General features: G+C 37.3%; 1 protein-coding gene across 1 annotated transcript in view; it reads right to left on the bottom strand.

Moving 5' to 3' along the window:
* The window catches only part of NWD2 (NACHT and WD repeat domain containing 2), a 58,347-nt gene that overhangs the window by 7,203 nt on the left and 33,701 nt on the right, over window positions 1–17,443 (bottom strand). Inside the window, exons 4-6 of the mRNA XM_075041169.1 lie at window positions 2,716–2,919; window positions 937–1,081; window positions 43–632 (exon numbers count right to left, since the gene is read on the bottom strand). Coding sequence (XP_074897270.1) covers window positions 43–632; window positions 937–1,081; window positions 2,716–2,919 — 939 coding nt within the window. The remainder of the gene's footprint in view (window positions 1–42; window positions 633–936; window positions 1,082–2,715; window positions 2,920–17,443) is intronic.

Raw genomic sequence — 17,443 nt, 5'->3', positions numbered from 1 at the left:
AACGCTCCTAACATCACCGTATTCTGTAAAATATTTATATACCTTCTTTGCCACTTCGGCTAATAAAAGAGTCTTCCCGGTGCATGGTCCTCCGTATATGATAAGAGGGTTAATATGTCCTATTCTGCTAGGTAGAACATACTTGTGAACTATGTTTAATGCCTCACATCTGTATTCATAAAAAGTGGAGTACGTTTTACATAGCGATGAGTGTTGAAGAACTTCATCATACAGCAAGTCTGTCTCAGTGTCAAAATTCTGCTGCACTGTTGCTTGGATTATGTCAATCATGTCTTCATAGAACTGTTTACCAAGTCCTTCAATGTAATGGTTCTCCACTTCTTGGGAGTAGCCCAGTTTCATGTCACAGTGAGTGACGGACGTGTACACTCTCAGATTGGATGATGCAACGATGGTAGGAATGAATTCATCCCTGAGCTTGATCAGCTTCTCATGGGCTTCGGGATCTCGTAGAAACTTCCCAGCTGTATGTACCACATCCATGTATTTTCCCATCTCTGGAATTTTAACAAAACGCTCAATGTTGGCAATTTTCCGAATGTAGCAAACACACTTCTTTAGGAAAGCTGGTGTTTGTTTACCCAAGGCAAAATCAAGTTCATCTTCAATAGCTGAGGATGAAAAGAGAACACAAAGTCTCTGTTATCTTTTCTCTATAAACAGTTCAAGAACATCCCCCACTCCCAACATGCAGACTCTTAAATGATTGCATCTGTTTTCTGTAAAAAACAGAAAAAGCACAGAAAAATCTCTGGATGCTTTTGTATGGGTTTTGGTCTCAAACAAGCCCAATGAACATTTTTTTTCTCTTCAATTACATGAGAAATGCCAACAGAAATATATTTCCATGTTTGTGGAAAGGTTGATAGAAAAGATAATAAGTTAATATATAGAAATAGTTAGTCTGAACTTTACCAGAGGAAAGATATCTCTTTGCTTGGCTGTGTTTCATTTTTCCTTTCTCATACAGCAATTTCACAGCAGTCTTAAAAATCTTCTTAATCTCTTCTGATATATCTTGCCATTTGTTCTCATTCATAGAGTTTGAAGAAGATTCCATCTTTTAAAAATATCCATAGTTAAACAGTAGCTGTAATACACACATCTACAACTTCAGAAAGTAAAAGTCTAATATTCGAAGTCATAAATAATGTGGTAACAGAGAAACACATGCACTAAAAATAAATAAATAAGAGTTCAACTTTTTATATTGCAGATAATCATAATGTATTCCATTTTAGAATTATGTTAGCTAGAGTATTTTCTGAATTCCTACTGTAGGCAGCTAATGCAATATTTTTCAAGAATAAGACCAATAACACCTTTATAGAAAGAGGGTTTTGAGAACTAAGCCTGAAATAATGATAATAAAGCTGCAGTAATACTGCTAAAATTATCGCTCCTTTAATGAGAAATAATAATAATAATAATAATAATAATTTAAACTTGGATCTCGAAACTGAAAATGAGGTTCCTGGTACCCGTAATTAAGCACCTCATATTAGCTACCATATTTGAAAAATATGGGATTATATCTGACATTACTTTCGTTCATTCATTGCCATAGTAACAGTAATCTTCCTGTCATCAAAGAGAGACTCTAATATAAATTCACTAATCCTTTCAGATGGTATGTCACAGATGCCATGATGGCAGTTTTTGTAGGGCAGCTGGTAGTCACTGCTGCATTAGTTACTGCAGGTGAAGTGTTTAAGGGGTCTCCAGTTTTCCTGGAGGGTGTAATAGGAAGAAGAACAGCCTCCAGGATAAGCTCCCTAGCAACTCTTTCTTGACACTTACAGAGCTGTGTATATTTTATTACTTTAAGTTTGAGATGTAACTCCATGTTACCTTTAAGTTATGAACATCGTTTTACTTACTTCTGTGTATCAGTAGCTTGAGGAAAGGTGCAAAGTTCTAATAACAAAAAAGCCAAGCTTTATTCAAAGAGATACTGTAGGCACTAGCAGAACAATGCAAAGTTACAGAACTTGCTTTCTTCCTTGTGATCAGTACTTCAGAATTAGCCATATTATACTGTCTTCAACTCATTCAAACTCTTTCCATGTCTATGTTTTTCATGTTTTCAATGTTTTTTCATGGGACAGAGAAAACATTCTGCTACACGATAAGTGAATGCAGTATAATGGTTTAATTTCATTTTCTTGTATAATACAGTATGCACTCAAAATGAAGTGAATACTCTGTTAAGGACTTCATTTTTGATACATTGAGATCTGTCCTTGGGTATATTAGATGTGCAGAAGGGTAGAAATGAGCCCTGGGTAATATACAGTTTTTATTGTCATCAAAGACAAATGCCTATTTAAAAAATGATAATTAACAGTGTTCAAAAATCTTCTGTTAGAATACAGTTAGTAAGTTAAAAGTATGAGATCTGACTTGGGACAGCACTAAGCACTTGTTTGACTGTTAAAGAGCTTTCTTGTATGGGGATAGAAGGGAAAATGTGTATTTCCTCTGCAAATCCCGCTCATTGAAATCTAGCAAAAGCACAATACCAGGGCAGGAGAGCCTCAGCTCTCTCTATTCCAACGTCAGGGAAGGGAAGAGAAATCTGTACAACCATCCCACTAGCCCCAACAGGTCATGAATGACCACAATCCACTTTGTCTAGCTGTTATCAGAGAGCATGTCAGCACAGAATTTTGTAAGGAGGCGACTATGGCTTACCGTATTCTGGTAGTTCTTCAGCATTTCAGATTTTGGTCTGAGGTAATATGCTGGTGGCACTGCATTCTCATCCCTGCAGTACCACTCTTCTAAAATCCTTGTCTCTAGCTTGGCCTCTACAGCGGCATCCAGGATCATTTCAAATTCTGCTGACTCAACCTCCCCTGGTATTCGGATGTTCCCGTACTTCTCTCCCAATAGGCCCTGTGTATTTGCAGAAAAGTAGGGATTAAATTTTTCTTTTTAGATATGCAAAATCCCTCCTCGGGATCTGAATTTCATAAAAATCAGTGTGGTAATAGTTTCATGACTTTGAAATTACTAGGAAGGGAAACAGATACAGTGTAAGATGAAGTACTGTTGAGGGTACTGTACTAAGCTGCATCCTACTATGATGACTTGGTAAAATTTCAAGTAGATACATTGTCTTTCTTATTATTAACTGGTAATAAAAATACAAAGGCATTCAAAAGAAGAAATTAAAAAATACCCAACATACTTTCTTAGCACAGTATTGACTCGTGTATTATTGATTCCCATTAGTCACAGGTTGGCATTAATCTCACATCCAAATGCAAATGTGGAAATCCTTTTCTCTGGACTAAGGATAAGGATGCATCTCTGGATTCTTTACCTCTTGGCTTTATTCTCATTTTCCACAGAAATGGAATGAAGATTTTATATTCTCTTTGATGAAAATCCATGAGGTTATGTACAGCTCATATTAGTATTTTTAAATATGTGGTTTATACCAGCAATACCAACAATCAATGTTGCAGAACCACAAGCTGCTTTGCTGTCTCATCTTCCCTTGTTGCAAAAATGTTCAAAGTCTTTGCCCGGTAGCTGTCCGCAAATGAACAGTGGGGCAAAGGAAAACAGGTTTGATCAAATGCCAAAGAGAAATTTTAGTACTTAGATGCACGTATTTGGTATACAGGCAAAGGTTTGTGGAATTCAGTTCTTAAACTGTGGCACAAGAGATTTTTCACCTTCAAAACTGAGGATTAAAATATTGGTTGCAATGCTCTGAATACATTTTTTTAAATTTCTTTTCATAGTCTGCTGTCCATAAATATTTATAAAAAAAGGATTGAGAAAACTTTTATAGAAGATAGAGTTGCAGGACATTCCTTCTTTCAACAAAATTTTTCAAATTTGCGATCATCAGCTTAATTCTGCATTCAAATCTTGGTCCACAGAAGTCAGTGAGAACTCTCACTTCCTTTTAAGTAGGATTTTTTAATTTCTTTCCTCATTTAAATGTATTCGGTAAAGATTTTGAGTTAATGAGAAGGAGTACTTAATGTGGAGAGGAACCAACAGTATCAGTACCTTGGTTTGAATCAGAAAGATCTCTTCGTAAAGTAATGCTAATGCAAATACAGTAGTACCCGAAAAATTTAAATAACCTTGTTTGTAAATAATAAAAATATGAATATTCATTATTTTTAAAGCACTCATAATGAGAAGCTGTTTTAAACTTTTCCAGCTGTAACTAAACCCTGAAAATCAATAACTGATGATGATGAAGCCTGCTTCACTGATTATAAAAGTGTGAAGCTGCAGACCCCTTTTCCGAATCCAGTTGTGTCGGCAGAAGGTACTCAAGCAGCTCACCATGCTAGATGCTGTAGCCTCAGAGCACAGATGTCAGAGCAGTGCACATGAACACTTCCCAACCTCTTTCAGGCAAAACCACCTCAGTTAGCTCAGACCACAGTTCGCATTGTGTAAACTAACCTGGCTGATTTTTGCCTGGAGCCAATTAGGAAGAGCTCACATGAACTACAGTGCTGGCTCTGACAGCAAGTGGTTGGCATCCTTCAACAGAGGAATACTGACAAAGAGCTGGTGGACAGGAACAAGCCAATGTCTGTCCACTGCTTAGGAGAAATGAAGGAATGTAGGGATTGTCATAGTTCATATAGTCCAGGTTTCAGTCTCTGACAAGCCCTAGCACCCAAGTGCTTCAAGAAGCTACTCCAATAGAGAGGCATTAGGAGAAAGAGGGGTTTGCCTGACTGCCCATTCATATCCCACAGTAGCTTCATTCACGGTGCACATCGAGAAGTCAGGAGAAAGGAACACAAGTGTTCAGTAACTAGATTTAAATAATAATTTTAATGAAATGATCCAGTATTTTTATTATGTGAATTTATTTTTTCTATGTGATCATTCTAACTAATAGCTCCCCTCAGAGAGTGAGCTACATTGCTCCACATAATGAGATAACCAGGGAAAATTTCTAAGTTTTTACTGTTCTGATCTATTCATAGAGCCCTATAATTTTTGAATTCTGAAGCTGCAGAGGTTAAACAAAATATAATATTATTTTCCTTCTTTATTCAAGTGAGGTTAATAACTCATATCATGCTGAACTGCAAGCCTTTGCACATTCAGATTGATGTAGAAATCTCATAAATTTCTCTCAGAGGAGCTTTGCTATGCAAATTTTGCAATTACCTTGTGTAGCAATTATTACTTGAAATTCATTAGGCTACACTTTTTCTGAATTTAAGTCCAGTGGATTCAACAGACAGTTGCCCAAGCAAAGACCAATAGCTGGGCCCTTCATTAATAATACTAAAATGTCAACATTAAAATGTCTCATTTTAATGTACTGCATTTAATCAACTAAATTTGTTTTGGAATTATTCTGTGTACTTTTCTGCTTCTCTGGTACAGTTTGTGCTGTTCTCTCTCTACTGTACTATAGGTAAATAACAAAAGGCAGTACTTTAAAAGGAAAAGACAGATTTTTTTTTCTTGTATCTTATCTGTCATTGCAACAGACATTATGTAAATAACCCTGTATTAGGGATCATCCTCCTGGCTACTAGAGAAAAACACAATAAGAAAGAACACTGATGTGATCTGAATACTAGAATCACTGTGGATGACTGTATCATGAGTTTTTAAATAAAATGGAGGCCTATGCAAACACTATTTGCAAGCCTTTGCATTTTTTTTAAAACGAATATTAAACAGTGGAAGACATACATTTATCATGGTGTACCTTGGTGCTATCGATGGCATTGCTAATATTTTGCTAGAAGTCTAGCATTAGTTGAGGGAAGAACAGACATACATAGAAGAGGAACCACACAAAAGAGTGTCCTCCATTTGGGATGATGGCAGTGAGCATCCATAAAACTTAATAAACAATGAAATAAGCCGTCTATCATTTTGCTTTCAGGAATTTCTCTTCTTGTTTGACTGTGGTTTATGGAGAAGTTTTAAGGTTAATCTTAAAAGATGACACATGCATAGTGCTAGGAATAAAAGGAATAAGGAAGTGTGGAGGAAAGAGAAGTCTGAGTGAATATACATTGCACTGCACAGTGAAAACTGAGTCTAGCTTGTTATAGTTGACATCTAGTGTTTAGGAGAGCCTGAAGCTAACAGCTGTACCAAGAAAGGAACACATCAGCTGAACATCATGCAAGGATCTAAATGTGATAAAACATTTAGTTTTAGAACTTAAAAAGTAGACTATGCCAAAAAGGAAGCTGCAGAGGCTATGCCAGCACCCCACTGCCACATATTTTTTTCCCTGAGAACTGCTCAGGGAACAACAGGCAGCATGGTGCCGACCGGTCTTCTGTAACTGTGCCCACTGCACACCAGTCAACTACTGTAGGGATTGTGGTAGAAGTCCTTCATACAAGCTGCATGTGTTGGCCAGGCTCAGAGCACAACTCTGAAACTTGGCTGTGTTTAACACAGGAATACGGCTTCACGTGGCTGGTGTGAGCAAGAACTCCATGTTTTAGCCAAAACTTAGGCATTTGTGCCGTTAAAGCAAAGTTAAGGAGCAGCTGAACAGAGATTCTGAGGGTACCTGTGGCATCTTCTTGGCGAATATGTGCATTTAGAAAGGCAATTAAATGAGTTAGTGTCTTTGATGTTCTAATACAGTAGAATTGACAAGTAAACGAAGAGAAATAGAAATAGCAACAGGATAGGGAATAAAAAGAGCAGCACTGGAATGAAGAAGGGAATTGATTACACAAGGAGAACCAGCAAATCATACATACTGTGCAGAGCAGGTCTATCATTTAGAGCAGGGCAATCCCAGGCACTGCACTGCAGCTGTGTTCCTCTTAGTGCCCCAACAGAAGTTAGCTGAGGTTCTGGTATTAGTACCTGACTCTGTGTAGCCATTTGAAAAATATTCTGGTAAAAACCTTCATGTGGTAGAAAACTCTTAAAGGAGTCATTCCTGTGCTTTCTTGATAACTCCAGACTAGCCTCAACCTACAGCCCAGTTTCACTGGCTGTGTAACTGAGGTATTGAAACGTAACTTCTTTTCATTTTTCTGGAGAGGACAAAAATAACTGACACAGTTTTTCTAAAGGACTGTGATATCATGCCCCAATGCTGGAAGCAGGAGGAATGCTGAGTAAATGTAGCTGTTCTCTACTGAGAGACTGATGCTCGAATGCTGGGTTACGTCACATAAACACACCAGGTTCCTGGGGAACAGTTCTTCACCTAAATACACCTTCCTCCAGATACACTGCATGTTTTCCATTAACAGTGGTCAATAATAATAACAACAACAACAACAACAACAATAATAATTATTATTATAATAATAAAGACTAAGGACTATAAACAGACTATATGTGTTTGCTGGAATCTTAATAAACTATTTGTTTGTAAGGATACATGACAGCCTTAGGATGGGGGCATTTGCATGCACAGGCTGTGAAAACTGCATCTTCCCATGTTTTGACACAGAGGTGAGGCTTGGAAGTATCTCCTTCTAGCTGGTACCAGGGAACAGCCACCTTCCCTCCACTCTTTTGGTGTTGTTACGGTTAAATTTGTATCTGGCTGTGTAAGTGTAGTCTATCAGGGTATCACAAAAACACTCAAACCTTTAGAGGCCTAAATGAGCAGCTCTGAATTGCACTTTTCCTCCAGGGGCTTCAGTGTCTGAACTGCATCCGTGCCAGAGGCTTGCAGCAGCCTCTGGAATATCTGCCCACCCCCCCCCACCCCCACCCCCACCTCCTTCCATATTCCCTATACATTCAAGTAAATGCAAATTGCTTCACAGAAAAATGAAGAAAAATGGAGCAACACAATTGAAAGAAAATACAATTTCTCACAATCTTCATGTTGTTTCATACTAAGTCCGCAAATAATACTGTTATTTCAGACCTTTATGAAAAATATCACAGTACTCTAATAACGTAAAATTTCAATTTGTGATAACAACATTGCAGCATTTTGATGAGTATTATAGGAAATTATTTTTAAAGGGAACAGTAATGTTTATGCTATGTTCAGTACCAAGAGACAGTTTTATATGCAGACTCATGAATCAAAATCTCCCACCTGATGAGTCATTTTCTTTTAATAGTAAACCACCAAATTAAAGATTCATTAGACTGATGGTAATTGAACTGTTTAAAGTTACCAGGCTGGCAAACATGTATAAAAACCTCAGCAACCATTTGTATCTAACAAAACTTCATAGAATTAACACAGAGCAATCTCAGCAGTAGTCTTGTTAGCTTTGTTGAGCCTGAGGCTGAAGTTACTATTAAATGAAGATTAAAAAATTACTGTTTAGATCCAGATGGGAAATATTTTTCCTTCTGATCTTGGTGTGGAAAGATATTAAAGTTATAGGCACAGTCATAACAATGACTAAAAGGAGGAAACTAACCAGATTTGGATTTGATCTTGATATGATGGATTCGTAGTGCATCTCATGTAATTAGTTCAGACATCATCACTAAAATGTTCATGAACCATCATATCATACCTTTTATTAATAGAAAACAAGTTGAAATTTTAGATATATTTAATTCCAGCTAAGATATTTAGTGGTAATTTTAATAAAAACAGGCTGTCAAATAACAGCAAGTTATATTCATTACTGATTGGTTTCATTAATCTATTTCCTTTTAAAAAAAAGTATTTGTTAACATCTGCAAACCAAGTCATTTGAAAAGTCAGATTTGTAATGTTGTGTGAAGTGATTTCAGGTATTTGTCAACTTAAGAGCAACATTTTTTTTGGTGTTTCGCCAACACAGAAAGCTTCAGATTAATTGAAAATACAGTTTTGTAGCTGGTGAATGATCTGATCTAATGATCTTTTGCTGGACTTCATGGGATCAGTCCTACCACTTCTGCTTCTGGTCTTTGTGAAGTTCCACATGTGACACTGAAGCGCATAAATATGTCCTCTCTGCCTCTTCTCAGAGTGGTCCTGGATTGCCAACTTTTTGAAGAATAAGCATTCAAGAAATCATCTGTGAAGGAATTAAATCTAACCACAATTAATTTTTTAACCTAAGATACCTCTGTGTGTCCAGATCTAAGCACCTCTTAAATGATTTGTTTTTGCAAGATCCATGAGGGATTAGGAAGTATTTTTGTCCCCATTTGACACAGGAAGTAGGTGCAGGGAATTAAGCCTGGGCAGGGATTTAGAGCTGTGACAGGTATGCAGTAGTTAGCTATAACTGGGTAGTGGAAGTTGTTGTTCCTAATTCTCAGCCCTGTCCTTCTTACAGAAACTGCTCACTACTAAAGGAGGAAAGCCTTGCCCACTCATGAATTAGGTCCTGAGTGACTCATTTCAGCCAGCTAAATTAATGTAAGCTTAAACTGAGATCACTTATTCAAACTAGAACAGCTCCATTAGGAGAAAGAGAGTATCTCACATTATGGAAGGTGCAGTGAATGCTTCATGCTCTGGGCTGAAAATTGCCTGCAGGGACCCAACATTAGCATTCAGGCACCACAGAGATGCACCAAGTGGATCTTCAGCAACTGCTTGACTTGTAGGGACTTAAGTGCTGTTAAAATGCCTTGGGATGTTATGTTGTTCATCTGTAGTCAAGGGTTGCAAAATGCTGCTCCCACTGATGTCCCAGAAGTGTCCTTCTACCATCTTCAGAGGAACTATGGATTGCAGTCTGGTAGAAACTTGCACCACACCTCACCAGGAGGCCATGGGCAGAAAACCGGTGAGGAGCAGGCTGTAGCTACTGGGTCATAATCTAAAGCAAGGCAGGTAATGAGGGAGCTCACTCATGGAGCAAGAGGCCTGTTTCAAAATCTCTCCTGAACTGGAAGAAGAACAAATCTGTGGTCACCAGGTATGTACCCTACTCATCAGGCTTCTGGGCATCAATGATGGGGTAACAGTAGTGTGTCAAAGCTCCTGCTTTGTATAAGTAACGGAATGTTAATTAACATGAATCTTTCCACAGTCTGTGTGAGTCTCCTAATCAAGGGCTACAAAGTCAGTCCTCTAGACCCCTGTCTCTCCTGTGGTCACTTGCTCTTCACTGTCTTCTGTGAGTCCTGGGTTTAGAGAGATCTAACTCTGCTTCCTCAGCCTGCACTTCGAGGCTTCCTTCCTCTTGTAGTTAAATCTTTCTTATGAAATAAAAACTTTTTTCCTCTTTAAAGCCATACATTTCAGTCAAATAGCCATTTTACTCAGAGAGATGTGTTTTTTGCACTACTGCTTACTGCGATGTTAATATATCTATTAGCCAATAAAAAGTATGTTACTCAGTAATACACCAGACTGCTATAGACAAAAAAGACACATAAAGAAAAATGCAAGTGAAAGATTGACATATCTATTTATCTTCAGTTTTAAAAGACCTCAGATTTCTTAGAAATGTTTTGTCTAAAAAGCATACTTATAATAATCAGATGATAATACCCATCAATTTCTTTCATTTGATATATATGTATGTTCGAATTGAAGACAGAATCACTTCAGCATAACTACAAGAAATGCTCCATTGTTTTCAAACCTTACTTTTTATATGTATACTAGCTACATTCTATGCCGTGTCTTTCATATTGAATTTGGATGTGCTAACACAGTGCATTTACCTGTGCAAACCTGCCTAGGTGTAATGTTCAGGTCAGGCAAGGCACGCAGAATTTCTAACATGTAGGTGTATTTACCCTCCTGGTCTGCAGAAATGTGGGCTTAACTGACATAACCAAATACACAGGTAAATCAGGTCTTCAAAATCTGGAACAAATGGTCAGGATACCAACTTCTAAGGGCCTTTTATTTAATATCCCATTCAAAAAAATTTAGTACAACTATAGGTCTTTTTGGTTTGTTGCCAGTAGATTATAACTCTATTTTAACAGTATCCTATAGAAATTACTTATGTGATATAAGATGTTCAGGCACAGCCAGAGACACTTTGGGGAGAAAAAAAATACCAAAACCAACAAAATAACAGGATTAGCTGGAACCTTGTTTCTGAGAAATAAACATGATTTGAATTGAAACTAAGAATTTACTACCAGAAACAAACAGAAAATAATGTCCTATATATATATATATTTTTTTTTTATTCCTTAAGGCAACAATAGCCAATTCTTCTCAAACTCAAACCAACAGTGAATCATCTGAACTGAAACTAGAAAAGTATATTTACTTAAATTTATTTTCAATGCCCTAATGATTTCAGTAGGAGAAACAAATATATGAATTAATTAAAAATCTCAATGGAGTATATATGTTAACTGCTTGTTAGGGTAAATTCCAACCCATTAAACTGAACTGATGTGAACAACTGAAACCAAGATGGAGAAAGCTGTAGTAAGGCACTTCATCTAAACCAAGTTTTAGGAAGCTGGAGTTTCAGAGTAGCTGGTGCCCAAGAGATATCTTGAAAACAGCTGCTTCTACTCCCCTTTTTTCCTTCTAGCTGCAATGCGTACATTGTGAGGGCCTCCTGATACATGCACAGAGAGAATATTCAATTAAATACATTTGACTGCTTTTCTTGCCTATTCATGGTAGAGATGAAAGTACAAAAGTTATGGTGTATTGGAATTAAGTCTCCCAAAAAGACTTCCATTAGAAAAAAAAAAAAAAAGTGAAAAAAAGGCCAAAAAAGTCATAATCTGTGATTTCTAGGATGTACAGGTCAAAGTGCCTTCAGAACAGCACATTCTTCCACTGCTAACAGTTGTAAGGCAGTGCAACTTAGCAGACAGAACATTAGAGCTGCTGCAGAACTCTTAAATCTTTTTTCCACTTTTGCTTCATCTCAGTATGGAAACGGGTAACTTCCTGATGCTTTTGCCACTGCCTCAGATTGCCTATCTATAAAATGAGCCTAATGATAGCTTGCAAAATAAGCATTTCTATTTTGAGTGTTGATATGCAAAGGATCTTGTGTATTTATATATCAGCAGGGATGGGACTGTTGCTTTACATTGTTTGTCCTGTTTAGTTTTTAAAGGAAAAATGATACCATTGAGCAGTAGCAAACATTTTCATTTTATTTTTCTCCATACTTAGGTGATAATAATACTGTCCATACCTCAATCCTTTGGTTGAAGCTTATGGGTAAATATATTTAGTTTTAGAACTTCAGTTGACCATACAAAACATAAAATAAGAAATATAATTTTTAATTGAAATTTTTGAAGTGAGTAGAAATCTGAAGGTATAATAAAGACATTTCTATGCTAAGAAGTAGATTTATTTTTTTTCCACCTGCCTGGATATGCATTTATGTTCCTTGGCTTGAGAAACATTGTTGTGTGTTGTTTCATACAGCCATACCCTAATTTCGCTCTTCCTTTTTTCCCTGAAGGTGCTTCAGAAGTACACTGAGGGGCTACAGGTATTTCAGAAACCTGATACGGGTATTGGTTTCAGTTCCTTGAAGAACAAAAAGGGGCTGTTGAGCTACCTTGTAAGAAAACTGCCTGGCATTGGGACTGGAAGGATGAGGTGCAAGTGCTTAAGTCTTTTGCTGTGAATAATGTTCCTGACATAAAGCGTACGAAGAAAATGATGGTGGAGTTACTTGATGCTTAACCTGTCTTTCAGAAAATTAAAGAGAGCAGCCGAATCCAGTTGTAAATGAACCAATTCCCTCAACTCTGAACTTCAGCCACAGTGCAATATTTTTAAATCTCAAAGCTTTTCCCTAGTGGTAGGGAGATATGAAACAATGATGAGTAACTTCTCAGGACATAGTGGGTAAGAGCTAACGGTCTATCATGCAGAGTGAATGTGCTTTCTCAGAAGAAATGAATGACCTACTTCCCTGATACACGTTGCTTCATCAGAACTCTCCTTTCTCCTGGCTGTGAAAGTATCAATGGTCTTCTTCCTCCACACTCTTTCTCCTGTCTTCTACATGACTGTGAAGCAACCAGTTCATTTTGTTGCCTTTTCCTTCACCGTTTCTCATTGCTGGGTCTTTGATTTCCCTAAGCATGGGTGCAGGTGAGAAAATCAGTCGAAAAGAATAAAATTAGGAAAGAGGTCGGTGAATAAAGGTAGGGTAGAGGAAGGAGTGGAGAAGATTTTGCCTACCTCAGGCTATAGATTTGAGCTGCTCACTCACTCTGATTCTCCTCCAAACAAATATATGACTCTCACTTTGCTCTTTTTTTGAAGTTGGGTGGGACATTTCCTGATAGGCATGTATTTTTTTCCTCTCACATAAAGCTCAGAACCTTGCAGGTAACTCCTACTGCAGTCCAGATTCCTGTCAACTCTCTGACAGGTCCTGTAACACTTTGTAATAGTGGAGCTGGATAGAAAAACAAACTACAAGGGCTAGGTTTAATAAAAGACTTTAGCACCCAGCCCAGAGTGGAGTCAATAACCTTGTCTGTGAAAATCACTACCCTTCTTACAGGGAGTGGGAAACATACCTTTCTTGTCTTTTAGAGGAAGGCATGGTGGTGTAACCTCCCCTGCTTTGTAAAATAATCACAACACTCACCCAAGCAGGGAGGAATGGTGGAAGGGTTTTAAGTACTGTCTTGCGTCTCACAGGTAAAGGCTGGCTAATGGAGAAAAGCTTCTCCTACTGTTGCTGTTTAATGTGCCTTACTGAGCATCCAGGGATACAGGCATCATGGACCCAGAAAGGAAGAAGATACTCTGAGCCTATCAGTGTAGTCAGCTGGGAGGGCAGGGCACTGGCTTCTGGACACCAACCCCAGGAGTTAAAAACTAGGACTCTTCTGCATCCTTTCTGCCCTCTTTGGTATGCTTCATATGTAAGAAAGGTTGCTGCCTCATGCCGCACCCATGCACCCTCTAAAAACAAGGGGCCATGTCCTTGTTTTCTGGGAAATATGATCTTGCTAGCATTCATCAGAAGGGCTGCTTAGTTTCTGAACTCCCATTTTGGGATGGTATTTAAGTGATAAATGATGAGCCAAAGATCTTAGATTAAAGTAACGTTGGGCATGGCAAGAAGAGATGAATTAGCCATCTAAGGGATTAACAGAGAGGCATCTAGTCTGTAATCACTGCCAAAGTTGCAGCAACTGAGGAGGGGTTTTCAGGATTGCAAAACCTATCCAAATCCTACTGTAAGTGCATACACACTCTGTATTAGAAATAGACCTATATATTTATGCTTTTCTGTAACATAATTAAGCTGTGTTTCTCAGTAACATATATAGCCACTATGAAGGTATTAGAAAGTGTTAATTAATGAGCATTATCAGAGGCAGAGATCACTGATGGTATAAGAGAGTTTTTAACACCCCTCCCAACTTTAGGAATATTGAAGCTAGTTGTAACATGATATGAGATTTCGCTGCAAATTTCTTTTTGCCATTTTTTTCCCCCTTCTTATTAGAACTAAACAGATTGATATTGAGTCTACAAATGAAAACCTAATTTTGTAATTAAATGTCAAGAAAATGATTTCACAACTTGCATATAATAATACAGTCCCCATGAGCCTGATATGACCCATGACTGCATAGTGTGTAGTGGAGCACCTAAACCAGCATTAATAAATACGTTTTGCAGGGACATAAAATAAATGATGGCCCAAAGGCAAATTTTTAGTATAAGGGACATTAGCTCTAGCAGATGATAATGCCACCTCTCTACAGCACCCAGAATTTAGTGTTTATCACAGTATGCAAAACAAGTACCATAATGTAACATCAAATCTGCTTTGCAAGTACACGTGGAATGGCCTATATTATTTATTTTGACCAGTTCCTGGATTTTGATGACTTTTATTTGATTTCTGTATCCTTATGTGCCAATTGTAACAAAACATTCTTTCCTTCAAGCCAGCTGGCCTAGGTTTTAGGGCTTTTTATTTGGGACAGTTGGTGACTGGTACTCTCTGAACAGATACTTTTTCTATCTAGTCCTTCAAAGATGAAAAGAAATTATTAGATAAGTCCTTGCACAAGAAGAGACACATATAGAAAGAGTATCATTTTCCTTCCCCAACAATGCTAGCAGCATGATGGCCCAGTAAACTTAAGACTGATGTGGAACTATCAGTCCCTTCTGTATGTTCTTAAATTATTTGCATGTGTTCCCTACTTTCCACATGCTTGGAGGGGAAGAACTGTTTCTTCTGTTTTATTAAAATATAAAATTGTAGGAGGCTAGAAAGGACAGTAGCACAGTGGCAGGATGAAAGGAACTAATTCCTGTGAAAGGAACTAATTATCTAAACTGTAATAACAGTTAAGGAGAGAAAGAAAAATGTGGAAGGGATCGTCAAAAAAGCTGAACTGAAGGAAAAAGACTAAAGCAAGCACTGTGATAATAGAGATTAAAAGCTTTTCTTGGCTTCATAAACCACACCCCTTACACACTTGACAAAGATTGTGGCTGATGAAGAATAACATTACTTAAAGTATTCACTGTGTCAACAATCTTTACAGTTAATTCACATCACCAAATATTACAATGAGAATGCTAACCCTAATAATTTAATTTATATTAAATATAAATCCATCTTTTCATACAGCCACCTTCAGAACCACCACATTTCAAAACCTATTGTTCTTCAGTACTACCCAATATTAGTTTTCCATTTGTAATATAGATGAAAGAAATCACCTTTATAAATCCTCTTAGTTTTCACTTACCATAATTCTTCAAGAATGGACTAGGTTAAAATAAAACCTTGCCTATAGTAGCTTTCTAGTGGGATATCTTCATGCCTTTTCTAACACTATTTTTTAACTAAAAGGTAATTAGACCTAAAATTAATGGTAAGTGTACAAACACTAAATACTAAATACTGCCTGCAGTTAATAGGTCAAGTCATTAGCTAAATGTTTAAAAATTCTGTAGCAAATCGCCATGGGAAACAAATGAAATATAGCAAAGAACATCAGGTCATGACACTTCTCTCAATAAAAAGACTATCTTGCCTATGCCATGCAATGGCATGACTGAGAGGCAGAGTATATACTCTGCGAAAGTATGTGGCCAGGTGATGCGCTGTTCTTCCAGCCACGAGTGGCACTACTATTCTAAATTCTTTTAAAACAGTTCTAAGCATTAAAGCAATTTCTATACTATGCAAAATAGTTAACAAGAAAATAACATGTAGTTTACTCATAATAATTGCAGTCTCCATAGCATTCTAAGCAAGTATTCTCCTCTTCCTTTTTTCAAAAAGTGGAATGAAATAAAAAGTTACTCTGTGAGGTTTTCCAGTTATGAAAGAAAGAAGCATATGATAATTAGCTGCTACGTGGCATGCTAACAGAACAGTAACTCCAAAAAAAGCACCTTGCACTGAAAGCAAATATTTTAAGAGAAACAAGGCAATACCTTATGGATGCATACCAGTATCACTATGAAGAACACTGATGCTGTCTTTTATTTTACTTCTGTAAATTAGTATCTTTCATTGAAGAAAAAAAGGAACCTGTGAAATTATACACTCCGATTATCTTAAAAAAACAGACCCAGCTACTGCTAGCTTGATTTAGCAATAATCAGACTGAAAAGTGAACTAGTTACTTTGTGGGTAGGTGTTTGTTTCTGGGTCTGTAATTGGAGAACCAAAGGATCCCCGAAATGAATCTCTGAGAAAAGGGAAGGTACATACCCTAGGTGCAAGCAATAGCATTAAGACTTCTTGTTAAACTTGAGCAACCAACTGCTAAATACTGTAAAGTATGCTTTTTCTTTACACAGAAATAGAATTGGAAGGTTTAGGATTCCTCCCCCTCCCCCTTCTGCAGAATAGCCAGTGTTGGCTTTCTGATGTACAGTTTCATTTACAGAACAGACTATTACATCTAGCTGATTACAATATTACCTCAGAAGATGGTTTGGTAAAGCTCTTGAGTGTAAAGAGAAAATAAATCTCATAAATCTCATGCAGCCTATTTCTTCCTCTACACATTATACATAGAATGATGGAAATTTGAGTTTGTGCTAATCTTGTTCTCACTAATATGGTCATTTATATTAAATATAATACTTAACCTTTCTGAAAGGCAGCACCAAAAATTCTATATATGTTAAGAAAAAGAAATACAGTGACTTAGCAGAAAATATGTAGTCTTCTGACTGTAGGCTGAAAATGCAAGCTATTTTAAGACCGCATTAAAAACCATGCAGTTTCTATGTTCCATGGAAAAGCTGCCTGATGAATCTTGTAGCTATTTTCAATGGGATATGTTTAAAAAATGGGTAAGCATTTTTAGACCCTAGATTTTACATTTAGAGAATCAGAGATGATTCACAGGAAAATACATTCCCAGCCCTAAAGCAGATCAAGGAACTCATTTACAATAGCTTAATCAATATGATTTCACCCCGTGCTTGATTCCACTCTGTGTGTATATCTGCTGTTCAGGGACAAACAATGTGGAAAGGGATATACACCCTTTGCTTGTTAGTCTGGAGGCAGTGAAAGGAGACCAAGGCTTGCTGAGGGGAAAGTTGCATACTATGTCTTTA

This window comes from Buteo buteo, chromosome 1, assembly GCF_964188355.1.
Source record: "Buteo buteo chromosome 1, bButBut1.hap1.1, whole genome shotgun sequence".
Taxonomy (NCBI): domain Eukaryota; kingdom Metazoa; phylum Chordata; class Aves; order Accipitriformes; family Accipitridae; genus Buteo; species Buteo buteo.
This window is presented reverse-complemented; position numbering and strand designations above follow the sequence as displayed.